This window comes from Typopeltis vanoorti, chromosome 20 (genome assembly GCF_054136105.1).
Source record: "Typopeltis vanoorti isolate ZY-2024b chromosome 20, IOZ_Tvanoo_1.0, whole genome shotgun sequence".
Classification (NCBI taxonomy): Eukaryota; Metazoa; Arthropoda; class Arachnida; order Uropygi; family Thelyphonidae; genus Typopeltis; species Typopeltis vanoorti.
Genome location: NC_143568.1, coordinates 106,764,906 through 106,784,164, shown reverse-complemented (window position 1 = coordinate 106,784,164; position 19,259 = coordinate 106,764,906). Strand labels below are relative to the sequence as shown.

Below are 19,259 nucleotides of genomic sequence, written 5' to 3'. Positions count from 1 at the left end.
TTCTAATAATTTAATTTTATCATCAACAATCCGATACAATTCTCTTATTTTTTATAAAAAATAATAAAAATCCATCTCGAGCGCACTGTGTCTACCACAGTGTCATTGCTAGTATTTGCGACGCGCCAAGCATATGCACGTCATAATGAGATGCGAGATCAGCGTAATGCGGCACTGTCCGTCGCACAGTTCCACTGTTGTTTATATGCAGTTTGCGCCAGTAGTAGAGTGTTCGTATTGCTTATCTTGCTTATCTATTTAAATATTTGGACATAACATTTGTTATAGTTTTTATTTTAGAACATTATTGGGGTTATGATCATGGATTTTGTTTTTAAGTAATTTTGAATTATACCAAACTGTATAATTTTATCGATAATAAACAATATTTTTTCATGTTGAATTTTTTTTTTTTTTTTACCATAATTTTGATATTTTATCCAAACACTACACCGTACTTACAGTGTGTATGTATATTTCGAAAGTTGCAGCACCCCCACGATTTCAAGCCACGAGCCGCCACTGGTCACGTGTGTCATTAGACACATGAAGCGTGAACCGTTCATTGTTGTGCAAAGTCCATATCCGGTTATCGGCATAACTGAAATGAGAACAGGTTTGCAACGACATTCAAGAGAATTCCAAATGCCAACAGTGACGTTTTGAAGCCAGTAAATCTCACAAATACGATTTCTGTTCAATATTTGTCATATTTCAGTTCAATATTTGTCATTGTTCAAAACCCACCTTTTTATTCATTTCCAGTCTTTGATCCCTTATTTTATTTCTAACTCAGCTTTCTGTTTCATTTATCAAAATTAGCTTCAAGGTCGCTGCCAGTGTCACGTGCGGGGTGTTTTTTTTTTTTTTTCTGCTGTCTCTCCTTATAATAGTTGCGTTAGTGACGTTACACGGATGTGATGTAATGTTGCCATGATAACAATACGTTCTGCCGGATGTGCGCTATTACTCCGCTCCGGAAATACTATCTACGTTTAAATGACGTCACAAATATTTCGAATGGCGGGGGAGAAAAGAAAATAGCGATTTCACATGTCAAGGAAATTTCTACATTGTAAAAGGCAAGCGCTTTGTTACATGAGCTTGTAATACATGAAATAATAATTAAAATGCGGTGTTGGTAATGTTTAGAATTACCTAAGGTTCGAGGTTAGTGTGTCATTGCCTGCAGTTTTTTTGTGTGTGTGTGTTGGTTGCGTTTTCCTACCAATATAACCCTACCAGGAGGTAATTTATTCCTACATGCTCATTTGAATGCAATGCTTATATTACATGCAGCTTACAAGTACTCATTAACATTTCTATTTATATTTTTTGTATCAATTTTCATATTTATATTTTTATATATACATATATCAGATTTATGTTCGATCACAAGGACTGGAAGTTGATTTCATTGACAAATTTAATTAATTCTGAGTAATACTTTTCGATAAGTCTCTGTTTTGACACTGGCCACTTGACTCCGGAAGTGATGACGTGTTGTATTAGGGGCATTCGGATGGAGTTCAATAGCTGACAATCGTAAAGTAGTGGTCAACAGTCTGTTGAAGGTGTGGACTGCAAATGCACGATGGTGATTCCAGGATATGGAATCTGTGAAGGTAGTGTCTTAGTTTTCCATGTCTCGTTAGTAGCGTGGTTAAACCTGAAGAAATGGAGTGTTTTTTCAGGCGGAGTCTGTTTCTGATGCTAGGAAAGAATTCTTTTGTTGTTGATCCGTTTTTTTGATATTTTCCATTCTTCTTCCCACATGTCTACGCTTTTCTCTTCTGCAAGTGTTTTTATAACAGAGTTCGAGTACGTTTGGTAACTTGTTGCTAGCCGTTCGAAACAGATTTCTTGTCTGTTCTATCAATGCAATATGGTTGTTCTGGTTTTTTATGCCGTCTATAGTGCTTCTACTATCGCTGTAAATTGTTGCTGTCTTTTGATGAGTGGTGTTGAGTTCCAATTCCTGGAGATATGTGAGTGACTGAACTATAGCAAGTTGTTCTTCTTGGTTGTTGGAACAGAGTGGATGCAGTCTAGAGCAGCGTTCTTGTATAATGGACTGTCTGTTGTATGCAGTGAAAGAACAACCGACATTCCTTTCGGTTTTGCTTCCGTCAGTGTATATTTGAAATTCGTCACTTTAAGAGCTTTCCTTCTCCTTAATATTTGTTTTCTTTGCTGGGTGAGGCCACTTACTGTAGTGAAGCGGACGTTCGTAGCAATTTGGATCGATGTTGCAACTTTCGATATATCTTCCGGAAGTGACTTCATATATAAGAGATAATTCTTGTATTTTCAGACAGATCTGTGTTAGAGCTGCAATAACGCAAGCTGCCTCGAAAGATATTGTCCTGTATCCTTTGATTATGCGTATGGCTATAAGGCGTTGAACTCTGTTTAGTTTTTGTCGGTTTATCTTCGATTTTAGTATATGTTTCTAGCAGGTGCAGCATAAGATATTAGTGGTATTATAGCACCGGTATATATCGTTTTCAGCGCTCGTTGGCCTAATCCCCACTTAATCCTTGCCGACTTAGCTAGTAGGTTTACTATTTGTAAGCTTTTTTCGGCAACATATGAGAGTTGCTTATTGAAGGTGAATTTTTCGTCTATTGTTACTCTTAGGTATTCTAGCTCACTGGCTACCTCGAGAACGTCTGATTAGGAAGACCGTTGCGGGTTGTTTTGATTTTTTGCGTGAGATGTGGAGCACTTTAGACTTGGTGCTATTGAAGGTCACTTTCTTTTCGCGTGCCCATTCTGCAATTTTAAATAGTTCTTCGTTGGCCGTTACTTCTAACTGTAAGCCGTCGCGTGCCCGAATCATTATCATCGGCGAAGGCTATGACTTTTGTTTCAGAAGTGACCGGAAGTCTTAAAAGTGAGTCGTACTGGATGTTCAAGAAACCTGGCCCACAGCAGGAACCTTGCGGATATCCTCGTTTGACTTTGTTTCGTTACAGTTGTAGTTTTTAGTGTCATAGTTGCTCTTCTGTCTGAAAAATGATTTTTTGTAAGGTTGAGTAAGTTTTTAGAGCATTTTAAATCTATTAATTGATTGATTATGGCTGGCCACCACGCAGCATCGAAGGCTCCTTGTACATCGAGTGAGATCAGTAGTACGTCTTTTTTTTTTTTTTTTTTTGCTGAAGACTGTGTTCTGCGAACTCTTTCACCTCCATAATTGCGTCTACTGTGCTGGACTGAGGTCTGAATGCGTATTGATTGCTGCTTAATAAGTTTCTTGAGTAGACGTAGTGCATTATTCGGTTTATTAGAAGTTTTTCTAGCACCTTGCCAGCAACGTTTATGAGGCTGATTGGTCTGTATTTGTTAATTTCTTCGGATGTTTCTTTTCCTGGTTTGATTAAAGGTATAATTTTTGAGTGTTTCCATATTGAAGGAAATCGTCCTCTTTTTAGGCATTTGTTGTAAACTGTTATGAATTCGGTGAATTCGAGAAACGCTGTTAAGAGTATGTCGCTGCTTATTCCGTCTTCTCCAGGAGTTTTTCTTGGATCCATTGATCTATTCGCTCTATTTCATTAATTGCAAATGAGACGTCGTCAGGAAAGTCTGTATCTGTTTCCATTCTTTGTCTGTAAGTTTTGTGGATTTCTTTATCTGTTGGTTCATCGTCATCGGGAATAAACTTCTCTATCATAATAGCTTATATAGAAAGGGGGGGGAAGTCCCCCAATCCTGGCCGGCTCTTTGCAATCCTACCAAAGTGGTGGTGAGAAATCTGCAAGAGCAGGGATGCTAAGAATCTCGCAGAGGAAGTAGACCACCATCTGGAAATCCGACCCTATTTATTAGTTACTTCAACACTCGACTCTGTCTTCCGACTCCCATTATTGATTTCCTGCTTCAAGAACTGCAAAATGTAACGTTTGATGTCCTTGCTATTTGTGGAACCCGAAGAAGCTCAGAATTAATAGCAAAACGGAACAATGGCAACCAGATTTTCCTGGGAGCTTCAGATAACTCTACAAGGGCTGGAGGAGTTGGCTTCATCGTAAACGAAAAGCTAACTAAAAATATTATTTCTTGCACAATCCATTCTGAACGACTAGGAACACTAAAATTAAAAATTGGAGAATAAACCAGGACGTCCTCTTAAACGAATCAACGATGACTTCTAAGGCCGGAACAGGCCATGCTAGACCTAAATCCTTGATACGCATGATGATGATGATGATGAGAATCAGTAACAATAAAAATAATAGCAGCCTACGCACCCACCTCAACAGCAGACAAAGAAGAAATAGAAAATTTCTATGAACACCTACGAGAAACATTAGAAAAAAATAACATGCACAATAGTGTGTGGAGATTTCAACGCCAAGATTGGTACAGGATTTATTGAAGAAAAATACATTGGACCGTGGAGGAAAGGGGAAAGAAATGAACGAGGTGAACTCCTGGCAGAATTTGTAGAAGCAGAAAGGCTCTACATTATGAACAGTTTCTTTAAAAAGAGAACTGGAAAAAGATGGACTTGACAATCTCCAAATGGAGAGACAAGAAATTAAATTGATTTCATCCTAACAGACTGCAAAAGAATAATAAAAAATGTCGAAGTCATTGGGAAAACCTTCTGCGACATTCATTCAGACCACCCTCAAAATACACAAAAAAATGAAGAACGCATACAAGCACAGTCCAACCATAAAAAAAACTCAAAACAGATAAACCCAGAAGAATTTAGAAAAAATGTTGAAGAAACCGACTGGAAATTAAAAAATGACATCGACGAAGATTTAACAAACTTTGAACTTCCTCCTAAGACCAGGAGGAAGTTCCATCGTTCTTGCGTATCGGTAAGAACAATGGAACTATTGAAGAAAAGAAGAATACTGAAAGATACAGGAAAAGACCGTCTAGAATATAAAATTATTTGTAAACAACTGAGGCAGAATATAAAAGACGACTGTAACATATATAAAACAGCAAAATTTTCAGAAGTATCTATGCTCCGCAATAGTCTAAAAAAAGTAGAAAAATAAATAAATCTAAAGCAAACACTATCGTCAGCCTTCATAGATAATCAAGGAAATAGACACACAAACAGAGGTGAAATGGAAAAAATAGTAAAATCGTTTTATGAGAACCTTTACTCAGCTAAACAAGTAATCACAGCTCCAGTACCAGACGAAAATTTGGAAATACCATCTGTATTTCCTGAAGAAGTAAAAATGGCTATCCACCATATGAAAATGATCGAACACCAGGAATTGACGGTATAAAATCTGATGAATTAAAAAAATGGGTGGACAAATACTCTTTAAAGCTTTAGCAGAAAGGTTTTCCCGATATATACAATTAAGGAAAGTACCTACTGAGTGGAAAACATCAAAGACCATAATTCTGCATAAAAAAGGTAATAAAGAAGACATCAGTAACTACAGACCCATCTGTCTATTAGCACACACATAAAATGTTCGCCAGAGTCATCCTAAACAGAATACAAACCTCCATCAACAAAAATAGCTGCAAAGAACAGGCCGGTTTCAAAAAAGGCTTTTCAACAATAGATCACATTCAAAGTATTACTCAGCTAACAGAAAGATGCAGAGAATACCAGATCCCACTTTGTCTTCTTTTTATAGATTTTAAAAAGACATTTGACACTGTTGAGCATAACGCAGTATTCCAAGCTTTAATAGAACAAGGTGTAGAAAAAGCATATACCCAACTCATAAAAGATATCTACAAAGAAGGCACAATAAATATCACCCGATTAAAATTAACTTAAGTAGAGGATTACGTCAGGGTGATGTCTTATCACCTAATCTCTTCACATCTACTCTGGACAGCATCATTCGAAAAATTGACATGAAAGATGAAATAAACATTGATGGCGAAATGTTAAACATCCTGTTATTCGCCAATGATGTGGTATTAATATCTCACTCACCCAAACTCTTAGAATCAATGCTGAATAACATAAGCCAAAACTACCAAAAAATTGGATTGGAAATACACTCTGGCAAAACAAGATGGATGAAAAACAAATACTGTAAAGATCATACAAATCACTCTAGAATCTCACACCATTGAAAAAGTTGAAGAATACATTTACCTCGTCCAGTCCATAAAAATGAATAATGACATATCAAATGAAATAGCAAGGCGAAAAAGAGCTGCTTGGATAGCTTCAACAAAATAAAATCAACAATTACCAACCAAAACAAAGATATAGACATAAGAGCCCATCTTTTCAGTAGTCACATCCTACCAACATTAACTTATGACAGTGAAACATGGAACACAACTTTAAAAGAAGAAGAAAGCTTAATAACTCAATGTGCAATAAAAAGAAGAATGTGCAATATAAACAAAATAGACCACGTAAGACACACAGAAATCAGGAAGAAGTCTGGACTCACAGATGTAATAAAAGCAATCCACAACAGCAAAAGAAGATGGGCGTGACATCTCACCAGAATGCGAGACAACAGATGGACAGTCAGAGTTACAAACTGGTATCCGAGAGATACCAAAAAAAAACCCCTGGAAGACCAGCCTTAAGGTGGGAAGACCAATGATTAAGAAAGCCGGAAGAAAATGGAGAAGAAAGGCCCAAGATAGGAATATCTGGACTCTTTACAACCTTCAGTCATGGAGAAATCCTGACTGAAACCACAGGTCCATCAAGGTAATCAATCGTAATTGTTGCAGTTTCTGATAAGTTTTTAATGTAGGTGCCGTCTGTTTTCTTGATAGTTGATCGTATAGTGTTGTCTTGTTCTTGCTGCTAATTTATATATGCAATTCCAAGGTTCGATACTGTTGAAACTGTACAAACTTTTTTCCATGTTTCTGTTTTTGCGCTTGTAATTTTGGACTGATAGCTGTATTTGTCTTTATAGTAGTTCTGTCTTCTGCTCTCTTTTAAATCTTGGTTATTGTGTGTTCTTTGGTATAGTCGTCTGAGTGCATTGACACGTTTTCTTAGGACTTTTAGTTCGTCGTTCCGCCACGGTACTGATCGTTTTCCATCGATGTTTAGCTTCTTGGTTGTTCTGAGTGTTTGATCGCTGGATTTTTTCAGACCTGATGAAAGCGCAGAAACAAGGAAGTCTGTATCGGTTTGTTTGTCTAAGCTGAGCTGTTTTTCGCTGTTCGCATCAAAGTGATGGTCTGAGATTAAGCGAGAAAATTCCCTTTTTAATGCTTTTATAAATTTCTCTAGGTTGGTTTTATTAGTGAAGTATTTGATGTTAATGCGTGGTTTTTGTTGTCTATTCCGTTTAAATTTTTGTTACTGATGATGAAACTTATTCTGCGATGGTCAGAACAGCTTTTCCCTTCTTCGTATTTCCATTCAGAAACCCGAGGTAAAATAGCGTTGTTTTCCATTGTTAGTTCGATGAAGCTGCTTCCTCTGGTATTTTCGGATGATGGAGTGTTACAGTCGTCGTTTAGTATGTGTAGGGAATTTGATGCTATGAACGCTTCCAATTTTTTCCCTCTATTGCTTGTGTTTTCGTTAAACCATAATACCGAATGGGCGTCGCTACTATTCCAAGTATTTGGCCGAGGTTGGTGGTAAACTCCGCGATGTTGCTGATTTTTTCTAAGTCGTGTTTCATGTCTGTGTGATAGTCGAGATACGTACCCGCAGCAAAAGTTTTAATTCCTCTGTACGTAATTTCAATAAGTACCGAGTCCTCTTTGCTGTGCTGTGTAATTAGTATTGCCTCTACTTCAGGGTTGGCCAGGAGTATTGCAGCTCTCTTTCTTTCTGACCCTTTGGAAATATTTTAAAATTACTTGAAGCCGCATATTTTGTTGTTGATGTTGTAGGGTTCTTGTATTAATGCCAGTCCTATGTTTTTTCTATTTGTGAGTTCTGTTAGGTTATTTACAGCCTTTGTGGAGCGTTGAAGATTTATCTGAAGTCATGCCAGGGATGTAGTGCTGTTTCTGCAAGCTCTTTTATTGCTTTCCATAATCTATGTTTTGAATTTTGAGTTGTCTATAGTAGTTGTATATTGGACAGTCTTTGCTTCGTGCCATGTATTTGCAGTCGTTTTTGGTTTTGGCATGCTTGTTGGGATTTTGGCAGTTTATGCAGTTCATCTCGAACTTATTTCGTGGGCACTCCCACGTTCTTTTGAGCAGAATAGACAGGTAGTTTTTCCACCTGTAGTCTGGTGTGTAATGGTGGAATTTATTGCAGTTAAAGCACCTCAGAACGCTTACATAGTCTGCACAATGGCAAATTCTCCACAGCATTTTAACACCGGTTTTTAGCAATTTGGTCCTCACCACTGGATCGACTTCAATAATTACGTTTCTCTTGTTCGTTTTTTTATTTGTCATGATGAATTTTTGTGTCAGTTTTGTATCGGTACTGAAGAGTCCTTCTGCATGTAGATTGAGTTAATTGCATTGTTCGTATCAATTTCACTGGGAATGTCATATACAATTAGTCTTGGAAGATATTTCCTACTGGGATTTGCTACCAAGGTGTCTCTGCATTCCTTCATGATTTCGTTATGTAGCAAATCTATGTCGGTGTTTTCTTTGGATTCAATTAAGACTCCTCCGTTATTAATACTTTTCATTTTTTTATTCCGATTTTGATTTTCCTTGGGTCTATTTCTTCTTTGATGATATTTTTTAGTTTCCTGGCTGTTTAATTGAGCTATCAGTTTCACTATTAGTTTATAGCATGGATTGTTTTCACATTCGTCTTTGTTTTAGCATTATTTTTAACGGCATGCGAGTATAGCTGAGTAAGCTGAGCTGAGTTAGCCTGTTCCTGGTTGCTTGTCAGAGTCTGTAGTTCTATCGATACTTTGGTTTCGTTTTTCATTTTGTCGAAAACCTTTGTTAATTCACTTACTGCGGTTACGATGTCCTTTTTTAAATCGTTTCTTAAATTGCCGCTTACTTTGGCTACGTTACGCAGCAAATCAAGGGTTTTATCGAATTCTAATTCGTACCGTGCCGCCATTTTAATATTACTCGAAGTTGTAGTATTATATCCTCTTATTGAACTGCTAACTTTTCTAATGTACAAAGTTCAAGAAATATATACTTACGGTTTTCCTACTTGTTCCTAGAAGTGACGCTTCCATCGAATTAGGTTTCCAGTGGTAACAGTTGGGGGGGGGGATAATCCTATTATGCACGGGTCGTTGTTTTGAGGGTAGCTGAACGATAGATACAGTCAGAACAGCAGTGTCCGCGCGGTTTGCCTAGTGGCTATGCGCTTCGCATAGCCACTATGCGAAGACAACCAAGAATTCGCAACCATATGACTGGGGAAGGAGTGTTCTAGGTTCGATTCCCATCGAAGACGTGAGGAATTTGAGGACTTCCTCAGCCAAGTTAGCCGGTCTTGGGCGCAGGAAGTAGGGTTTTTTTCCGGCAGTTTATCTGGCGTTTTTCATCCTTACATCCTTGTATAAAGTTTACCATGGAGATTGATAAAGACAACGAGTTATCATTTTTAGACGTCCTCCTCATCCGTTCACCTTCAGGTATTCTTACAACAACAGTTTACAGAAAACCAACTTTCACAGGTCGTTATATTCTCAAAGAATCTGCCCATCATCCTTGTCAGAAAACAGGATTCATAAAAGGTTTAATCCGACGAGCCAAAACTAACTGTTCAACTTCTCATTTATTATAGAAAGAACTTTTGACTATCAAACATCATATGAAACTAAATAGCTTCTCCGAAAAGAGTACACAATATCTTTTCGATTCTTACAATCCAACACAGAACAGTAAAGATTCAATACGCCGAATTCCAATTCCTTACATTTCCGGGATTTCGGAACCAATTTCGAGAATTCTGAAGAAATATGATTTAATAGTCACTTATACACCTATTAACAAATTATTCACCCATTTTCCTTCTTCTAAAGATAAACGCTCAACTATGTCTCTACTTGGTGTGTATCAAGTTCCGTGTAACTGTAATCTTTCTTACTTTGGACAAACTGGACGCTCTATCGAAAAAAGAATTGAAGAGCATCAATCATCCATTGAACACCACAAACCCGAGAAATCTGGATTAGCTCAGCACGGAATAGAAACAAGCCACAACATCCTTTGGTCCAAGACGCCTCCTACACAGATGTCGCTACAAATTTGAACGTTTATTTAAAGAAAGTGTGGAGGCCTTACTTCAACGTCCTAACTTGAATCGTAATGATTGTATATCTGTATCAAAAATTTGGGAAAGTTTAATCAGGATAACACATTAATTTTTTTTCTTATTTTCCTATATTAGTCTAATGTTATTTATAAATTAAGATTATTATATGAATTTCTGAATTAATATCTTTAATTTAATTATGACTCTGATAAAAAATGTTTACTCTTTTAATACTTAGCGATATGACATCACGCGGCTCGTTCTATTTGTAATTGATCGATTGTTCGTATTCCACCTTGTTTTTTAAAACTATTCGTATGTAGCCACTGAAGATGGTCTGTAATATTCAGACTGAAATATTTGGCATTAAATAATATTCTTGTGTATTATGGGACTATAATGATGGGACTTATAACATTATCTAATGGGACTATGTTGATCAATATAGTCCCATTAGAAGTCATTCCATAGCTTTTATGGTTCAAGAAAATTAAACGTTTTTTAAAATGAATAGAATCGATGGGGAAACCAAACGAAAGGTACGCCGTTTTGAACTCCTTAAATGTAAAAAGGCCAAACTATTAAATCATCTCACTTTTTTGAAAAGATGTAGAGATAACAAGATTATTCCAAAGTTTCTATTTTTATAAGAACAATTCCATTCAAGATGAGCGAAATATATTTATTTTAAAACATCTTTGGCACTTCTACGTGAACGGAGACAGCATACCAGATTTCTTTTAAGCCAAACAGATTTAGAATGTTATCAGATTTATGACGATATTTCCAGTAGTACTTTAGACTAAGATATATGGTCACTTTTGGACAGAATGGTCACTATTAGCTATGATAAAGCCTTTACAACAAGCAAACGAAACCAAATCAAAAAATTCAACGATCTTTATAAATGATGACTATATTGAATTTATTAATAAATTCAATATAGTCACCTCAAACTATAGGACTACTGAAAAAGAGAAAAGAACTGAAGAAATCTGAAGAAAATTTTCTAGAATACAAAATTATCTGTAAGTTACTAAGGAAAAGAACTCCAGAAGACTACAAAGCTTTCAGGATACAAAAACTAAGAGAAGCAGTGAAGGCAAAAACCAGCCCGGAAAAAACAGATAAAAACAACTTTTAAACAGCGACTTCCATCTGCTTTACAGAAAAACATACTAACAGCAAAAGGATAGAAGAAATTGTGCAGAATTTTTATAATGATCTTTATGAAACTAAGTGCCAAGTTTCAGAACCTATCATTCCAAACCCAAGCAATAGTACTTCCATAAGAAATAGAACATGCCCTTAAGAAAATGAGTAAAGGTAAAGCCTCAGGACTTGATCATGTTAAAGCTGAAGAAATCCAACAAGGTGGACCAATTATTTTCAAAGCCTAGGCTACTAGATTCACTCAGTACGTCAAAGAAAGAAAGATTCCAGAGGAATGGAAGAAAAGAAGAAAAAGCTCTCAGAATAACTCGGCGTGCAATAGAACGTCGAATTTGTAACATTAGCAAAATGGAACATGTTAGAATCACGGAACTAAGAAAGATATCAGGCATAAAAGATGTGGTAACTGCAATATATGAAAGCAAGATGAGATGGACAGGTCACATCGCCAAACTCAGGGATTACAGATGGACATATAGGATACCCAACTGACAACCAAGAATAAAGAGAAAAGCAGGAAGACCACCTACAAGATGGGAAGATCCACTAGTGAAATCTATGGGTATAACATGGAAGAGAGAGGCTCAACGATAGAGATCGTTGGAGGCATCTTTGTGACCTGCACTCATTGGGGAATCTTGAGTGAAACACAGGTCCATCAAGGTAATTTCTTTTATAGTTGACTCTGCATTATTGCAGAGAGCAGTTCTGTTCTGTATCCAGCTTTAGACTTTTGAGGGTGTATCCCCAGTAAGATGCTGGGTTATTTAGAATTAGTTCCGATGCAGGAGTGAGTCAGTTTGCTGTAAGTTGGCTTTGTCTATTTAGTAAAAGGCGTTTCTATTTAAACAAAAAATAATAAAAATTTATAAAAAAATTAATCAACTGAAGAACTTCAGTATTTCCAGTCAAGGCAACAGAATCAGTAAGCAGAGGTTACTTTTTTTTCGGGGAGGGGGGGGTGTTATAAGTACAAAAGTTTAAAGCTTGTTTTTGCTAGATATACGTTCCTCGCAGCTATCAGCATAATCATTATTATTATTACTATTATTATTATTTAGATCAAGGAGTCCTATGATGGAATCATTGTCGGCGACGACGAAGCAAAAATTCAGAAATTCGCAAAAGAAAAGGACATTCCAAAATCCACTTATGATATCCTGTAAGTGTGCCTTTGTCATTCGAATTAGAAATCTTTTTCATGGCAATGGCGAACTTAATAACATGCCATGTATAGTATGCTGTCCTTGGAACTTGGGAATTTTTTATATAATAAATTCCACGATTTTTATTAATTTTATTATCTCGTATCATACGAAATAATATTTTTGTATAATTAAGATGAAGGTTGTTTTTCAGGACTTAAATTTTTTCAGTTTAACACATGCTCAGCTTCAAGCACCACAAAATGCTTTATATGTTGATTGCTTTTATGCTTTGAAGTATATTATTTGATTCTCACAATATGATATAATATTCTTCATATTGTATTATATTACAAGGGAAAGTCAGTCCGTACGTTACACGTGGTTATGAAAAATAAAACAAGCGGAACCTCGAAAAAGCATTTATTTCTTACATGATCAGTTCCTTCTGCATTTATAACTTGTCCTCATCGCTTTATCAATCCTTCAAAACCAGCAGCATCGAATTCTTTTGTCTGTTGTTTTTTCTGTTTGAAATACATGGTTATCAAATATATTATTCGCTATTTCCTTGTGTTAATTTGTTAAATTTGAACAGGTCGACCAGATCGGTCTTCATCGTGAAGTGTCGAGTGTCCCAGCGAAAATTTCTGGATCCAGGTGTGAACTGCTACACGCGACGAACACGTCTCGCTATAAACAGGATAAATCTCTTTATGAATGTTCCACGAGGAAGTCCTTTTTGCCCACATGAAACACGCAACAGCATTCTGTGAGACAGTTGCACACTCCTCGAAAACAGTTCGACATTTTAGATCAGCGATTTTCAACCGGTGTGTCTCGAGAGGTCTTTAGGTGTACCGCGAGATTTATGAAAACAAATTAATTGAAAGAAATAATGTCGTAATTTGCTCATTTATTAGTGTCTGGTCTTCCATCTTCTTGTATGTGTAAATCAATCGAAATTATGCCTATTTTTTGCCAGATCATCAAAAAAATTAAAAGAATATATTTTTAGTGTGCCACAGAATTTTAATAATTAGTCTAGGTGTGCCGTATTATGGAAAAGGTTGAAAATCACTGTTTTAGATTGAAGAAAGCAGCTACACAACATACGCATGCGTGTCCACTACATATACTGTCGTCATCCTAGACCAGTGGTTCTCAAACTTTTTTGTCTGGCGGCACACTAAAATCAATCAATAAATTTCACAGCACCCCTAGTATGATTTGCTTTTTATAGAGAGTCAAGTGCCGATTAATTTATTCTGAAAGACTCGCATATATAACCCATAAATAAATTGATATTACAGATACTAAAGATATGAAGGAAAGCGTGTTTAAAAGAAAACAGATTTTATTTAAACTAAATTGGTTTATTTTCAAACAACCCAAAAACATACAAAACAAAAGCTATTATAAAGGTTCAGATAATAAAAGATGAACTTAATGTGAAATATGTGCCTGGTGTTGTTTGCATATTTCTTTGATATTAGGCCTTGTTTTTTGAGAGACATATTCTCATCTCATTTTCAAGGGCCTTTAGTCTTTCTCTCTTCTTTGTTTTAATATTTACGAGTGCAGAAAAACCCAGTTCACACAAATAAGATGTAGAAAATTGCAATAAGATGTTAAGTGCTTTGAATCCTATATTGGGGTACTCCTTCATACTTGTTATCCAAAATGAATCCAGACACATTTCTGAATGCTTCAATCTCAACGTACGATCGTTACTTATATCAATTAATTCTTCGGCTTCTATAAGACTTAACTCACTCATTGCTGATGTTGACTCAACAAATGGATTTCGAATCCAATCGTATAAATTGACTGAAATGTCTGGAAAATAATGGTCAATTTTTTCTTCTAACGATGTTAAATGACTGTAAATAAGCTTTTGAGTGTTCTTACATTTTATGGAGGCAACTTTAAGGAACATTTCTACATTGTTGGTGCTTAATGTTATCTTCTACATTTTTATTTTATCTTTAAAAGCTTTAATTTTATCTGTAGATGTCAAAATATTCTCATTTCTTCCTTGCATTTTGGAGTTCAGCTTCTTCAGATGATCGAATATGTCTGTTAAATAGGCTAGTTTGGAACACCAAAAATCATCTTGTAATAATTTATAGAATTCTGGTTTGTCTTCATTTTGGAAAAACATTAATATTTCTTCTTTAAGTTCAAAAAAACGATCCAATATGCGACCTTTTGAAAGCCATCTTACTTCGGTATGAAGAAGAAGATTCTTGTAATGAGATTGCATCTCTTCACATAGTCCTGCAAATATTCTAGATTTTAATGGTTTGGCCTTGATATAATTAACCATCTGAATGATTTCTTCTAATACACTTTTTTAATTCCAAGCCTATTGTCTTTGCCACCAATGATTCACGATGAATGAAGCAATGAGTGTTATAATGTTTTAATTTTCTTTTCTAGCAAAGGAAACAAATCCTTTTGTAATTCCAACCATAGGAGGTGCACCATCTGTACATATACCCACACAAGTTTTCCAAGATAGACCATTTGTATTAAAATATGTGTTCATTATATCAAAAACATCTTTTCCCGTCGTAGTTTTTTCGAATTCCTTGCAGCATAGAAATTCTTCGATAACATTATCATCTTCAATGAATCGAGTAAAAACAAGTAAGTGTGCTTTACCACCGATATCAGTTGACTCATCTAACTGCAAACTGAAAAATTTGATTCGATTATTTTGATTATAACTGACTTTTCAATATCGACTGACAGATCATTAATATGTCTACTCATAGTATCATTTGATAATGGAATCTTCTTTATTTCTTCTTCTGCCTCAGTACTAAAAATTGTTCTCACAATTGCTGAACAGGCCGGACGAATCAAGGTTTCGCCGATAGTATGAGGCTTCATTTTCTTCGCAATTATTTCAGCGACTAAATAACTCGCTTCTTGAACTCGGTCGGAAATTGTAAACTTTCTTACAAAACTTTTACTTTGTTTTTCTTGTAATCTTATTAACTCTTTGAAATATTCAGGATTTTTATTCGACAAGCTGTCATGTCTTGCGGAGAAATGTCGCAATAATTTGCTAGGAACCATAGCCTCATTTGATAGAACCAAACCACACAAAATACACTTAGGTCTGGGAATTAACTTATCACCACACCACGTAAATCCTATTCTTAGATAGCTCTCTTGATATAAACGAGTTTTTACATTCTTTTTCATTGTTCCCTTTTTACATGAACTTATTCTTTCTGTTTTTGTTGTTTCATTAGTGCTTTTTTGTTGCTGAACGTTAAAAATAGTCAAATCTTGATTAATGCAAGTATCAGTTTTTGATAATTTATTAGTGCGAATTGGTTCGTTAGCTTTGCTACAAGTAGCCATTTCTTGATCGTCAGAATCTTCACTTCTTTTTTTAAGGAAAAAATTATTCATGATTTTGAAGGGCATATGTAACTTTAACATTTTATTTTAAAATTTATTTCAAGTAAATAATTTTTTTGCCGGGTGGAAAAAGGAAAAACATTTGTTTACGATGTCTCTCGTTATACAGGGTGTCCCAAAATTCACGCACGAAGTAATTTTGATAGAAAACACAGGTTTTTAATTAAAAATTGTAATTTCTTATTGATGCATAAAGTATATACAGTATAGGGTTATTCATGGAATAGCATATCGGGTAAATGGCCTCCACGGCTTTGCTGGCACATACGCACTCTTTTGTCGAAATTTTCCATGACCGTTTTGCATAAATGTGGCTGAATTTCGTTGATACAGCGCTCAATTTCCTCCTTCAAGGCGTGGGTGGTCGTGGGCCTGTTGGCATAAACCTTAGACTTCAAAAAAACCCAAAGAAAAAGGTCCAACGGCGTTAAGTCACATGATCTGGGCGGCCAATTTGGGCTGTATGGCATGTGGCACCGTCTTGTTGAAACCACATGTCGTCCACATCCATATCTTGCAATTTAGGCACAAAAAACTGGATTATCATGTCGCGATAGCGAGCACCATTAACTGTTATTGCCTTACCAGCCGCATTTTCGAAGAAGAATGGACCGATGATGCCTCCAGCCCGAAATCCGCACCAAACAGTGACACGTTATGGATGCATTTGTTTCTCAACAATCACTCGTGGATTTGCTCCAAATGCGACAATTTTGTGGATTAACGAAGCCATCAAGATGAAAATGAGCCTCATCGCTGAAGATGATTTTGTTCAAAAAATAAGCATTATTTTTAAAATATTGCTCAACAAAGAAAATGCGTTGTTCTTTCGTGTAGCGCTCCATTTTTAATAACCCTGAACTGTCAGCTGTCACGCTGTCTTTTTTTTCTCGTTGGCAACACTTTACCGCACAAATGGCGCTAAATTTAAATCTTGCGTGAATTTTGGGACACCCTGTAGTTGGAATATATAACAATAAGAAAAACCTCTACTCACTGAATTTAACGACTTTAATATCGTACTTCGTTTATTCTCATCGATGACAAAAGTCTCATGATTTTTGTTTAGGGGAAATGATCATGTATAATACTTGTCACACTGAACAGAGAAATACTAAAACAGACAGCAGGACAACCAACCATTCATTAGTTCATTTTCCCCAGTATTTATGTGCCGTCACATATCTAGTTACTACGACACGCGGTGAGCTAATGAAATCCCAGGATATAATATGAGTGATACAAAAAATGATAATTTTTATATACGCTTCATCCATTAAAATCAAAATATATAATTTTTTTGTTTTTGATTTATTTATTTGTGGCAATTGAATACTTTGCTTTTTTCAAATAAACGATTCAAAATTTCGCGGCACCCAGTTTGAGAACCACTGTCCTAGACTGTGCTGCTACCTAGTGACGCCTACCGAAACCATTCACTTGCAATTCATTTGTTCTGCTTTTGTTTGTAACTTATTTACTGACTGACTTTCCCTCGTTTATTAAATAATTATTTTAAGTTCTCATTAAGTATATTATATTATATAAATGAAGCAGGGCTTGCCATTATACATGCATCTTTTTGATTAGACGGAATTAATGTTGCTTGCATAATTTTCAATCCACTTTGTTTCCAACAGCCAACTGGCGATCATGTTGGAGTGGGTCGCAGAAGAGCGAAAACCTGAAGTGAATGAAATGAGTTTGTTATACATGTTGGCTGCACTGGAATGCGACCTTACGAGATCCGATGAATCCTGGGAACTCATCTCTACATCGGACGTGACGAAGCAGAAACGTAGTTATAATCTGCTGTTTACAGAATTTGAAGTAAGTACGTGGTTTGAAGTAATAATAGCAGATATCGAACTGATTCATTTCTACTAAAAACGATTTTGATTGAAGTGAGCCTCGTGAAGTTAATTATGTTCGACCTAATCTGAGACTTTAATTAATACTTCATAGTGTATTACGAATGTTCTAACGAGACCTATCTACACTCTGTTTAAAACAACTTGTGTTTATCTGAGAACGGAAGTAGTAGAACTTCCTCGTTCGGAGGTTTATATCCGGTGCCATTTTTATCGTTCTTTTGCAATCAACAGGAAGTTAAGAAAATGAAATAACTCTCTTAAAAAATAAATTAATAAAATGCACCTAATGTGAATCAAAAACTGAAATATTAAGAATTGTCTTATCTTTAATATCTATCTATATTTTTTTTAAAAGAATTGAATGACTAGAACCGAGATTTAAGTAAAAAGGTTTTAATATTAAAACACGACTAGTTTCGGCTTGTAACAGCCTTCATCAAGTGACATTATAAAAGAAAGAAAAAAGAAAAAACACTGAAGCTTAAATAAACTATGAACATCATAGAGAGTCTCTATGATGTTCATAGTTTATTTAACATTTTAACAAGTTAAATAAACATAGTTTAATTGACATTAAAACGTTGTGGTTGTATTTAAAGCTGTTCTTTCGTTAGTTGTATTGTTGGGAACGTGCGTGCTAGTAGCATCTCGTGAACGCCAGTACATGATTACAGCTGAATGACAATCTGGGAGGTTGTAGCTCAAGTTGTTATTTAGATGAACAGGATTGAAGATGATTTCTCTAGATTCCACGATTTTTCTCTCTAGTTGATCATTGCAACGGAAGATGTTGGTAGATTTTTTCCCAGCAGACTTTGTGAATTTGGTTTTCATCATTAGGATTAGCCGAGAAAAGGATATGATTTGATAATGCACTGGCTCGCTGTCTCTTGTAAGTAATGTCCCTCATGTGTTCTTCCATACGCAGTTCGACAGATTTGTCTGTCTGCCCGAAATAAGGAATATCACAATCACACAATATTTTATATACACCAGGGTATTTAAGATGATGACAAGGTTTTGGGTGGCTTATTAAGAAACGAATTTTTCACTTTGTTCATTCCACTTCCAAAAATCCGTTTCTTAATAAGCCACCCAAAACCTTGTCATCATCATCTAAATACCCTGGTGTATATAAAATATTATGTGACTGCGATATTCCTTATTTCGGGCAGACAGACAAATCTGTCGAAATGCGTATAGAAGAACACATGAGAGACATTACTTACAAGAGACAGCGAGCGAGTAGGCATTATCAAGTCATATCCTTTTCTCGGCTAATCCTAATGATGAAAAACAAAGTCACAAAGTCTGCTGGGAAAAAAAATTTACTAACATCTTCCGTTGCAGTGACGAAGTAGAGAGAAAAATTATAGAATCTAGAGAAATCATTCTTAACCTTGTACATTTAAATAATAATTTAAGCTACAACCTCCCAGACTGTCATTCTGTTGTGATCACGAGATGCTATACGCACGCACTCACCCAACAATG

General features: G+C 35.8%; 1 protein-coding gene across 1 annotated transcript in view; it reads left to right on the top strand.

Annotated features, from left to right (window-relative positions):
* Positions 1–19,259, top strand: part of LOC150095760 (protein unc-13 homolog D-like) — a 66,727-nt gene that overhangs the window by 12,525 nt on the left and 34,943 nt on the right. The window contains exons 3-4 of the mRNA XM_090409839.1: positions 12,370–12,470; positions 17,532–17,721. Coding sequence (XP_090265965.1) covers positions 12,370–12,470; positions 17,532–17,721 — 291 coding nt within the window. The remainder of the gene's footprint in view (positions 1–12,369; positions 12,471–17,531; positions 17,722–19,259) is intronic.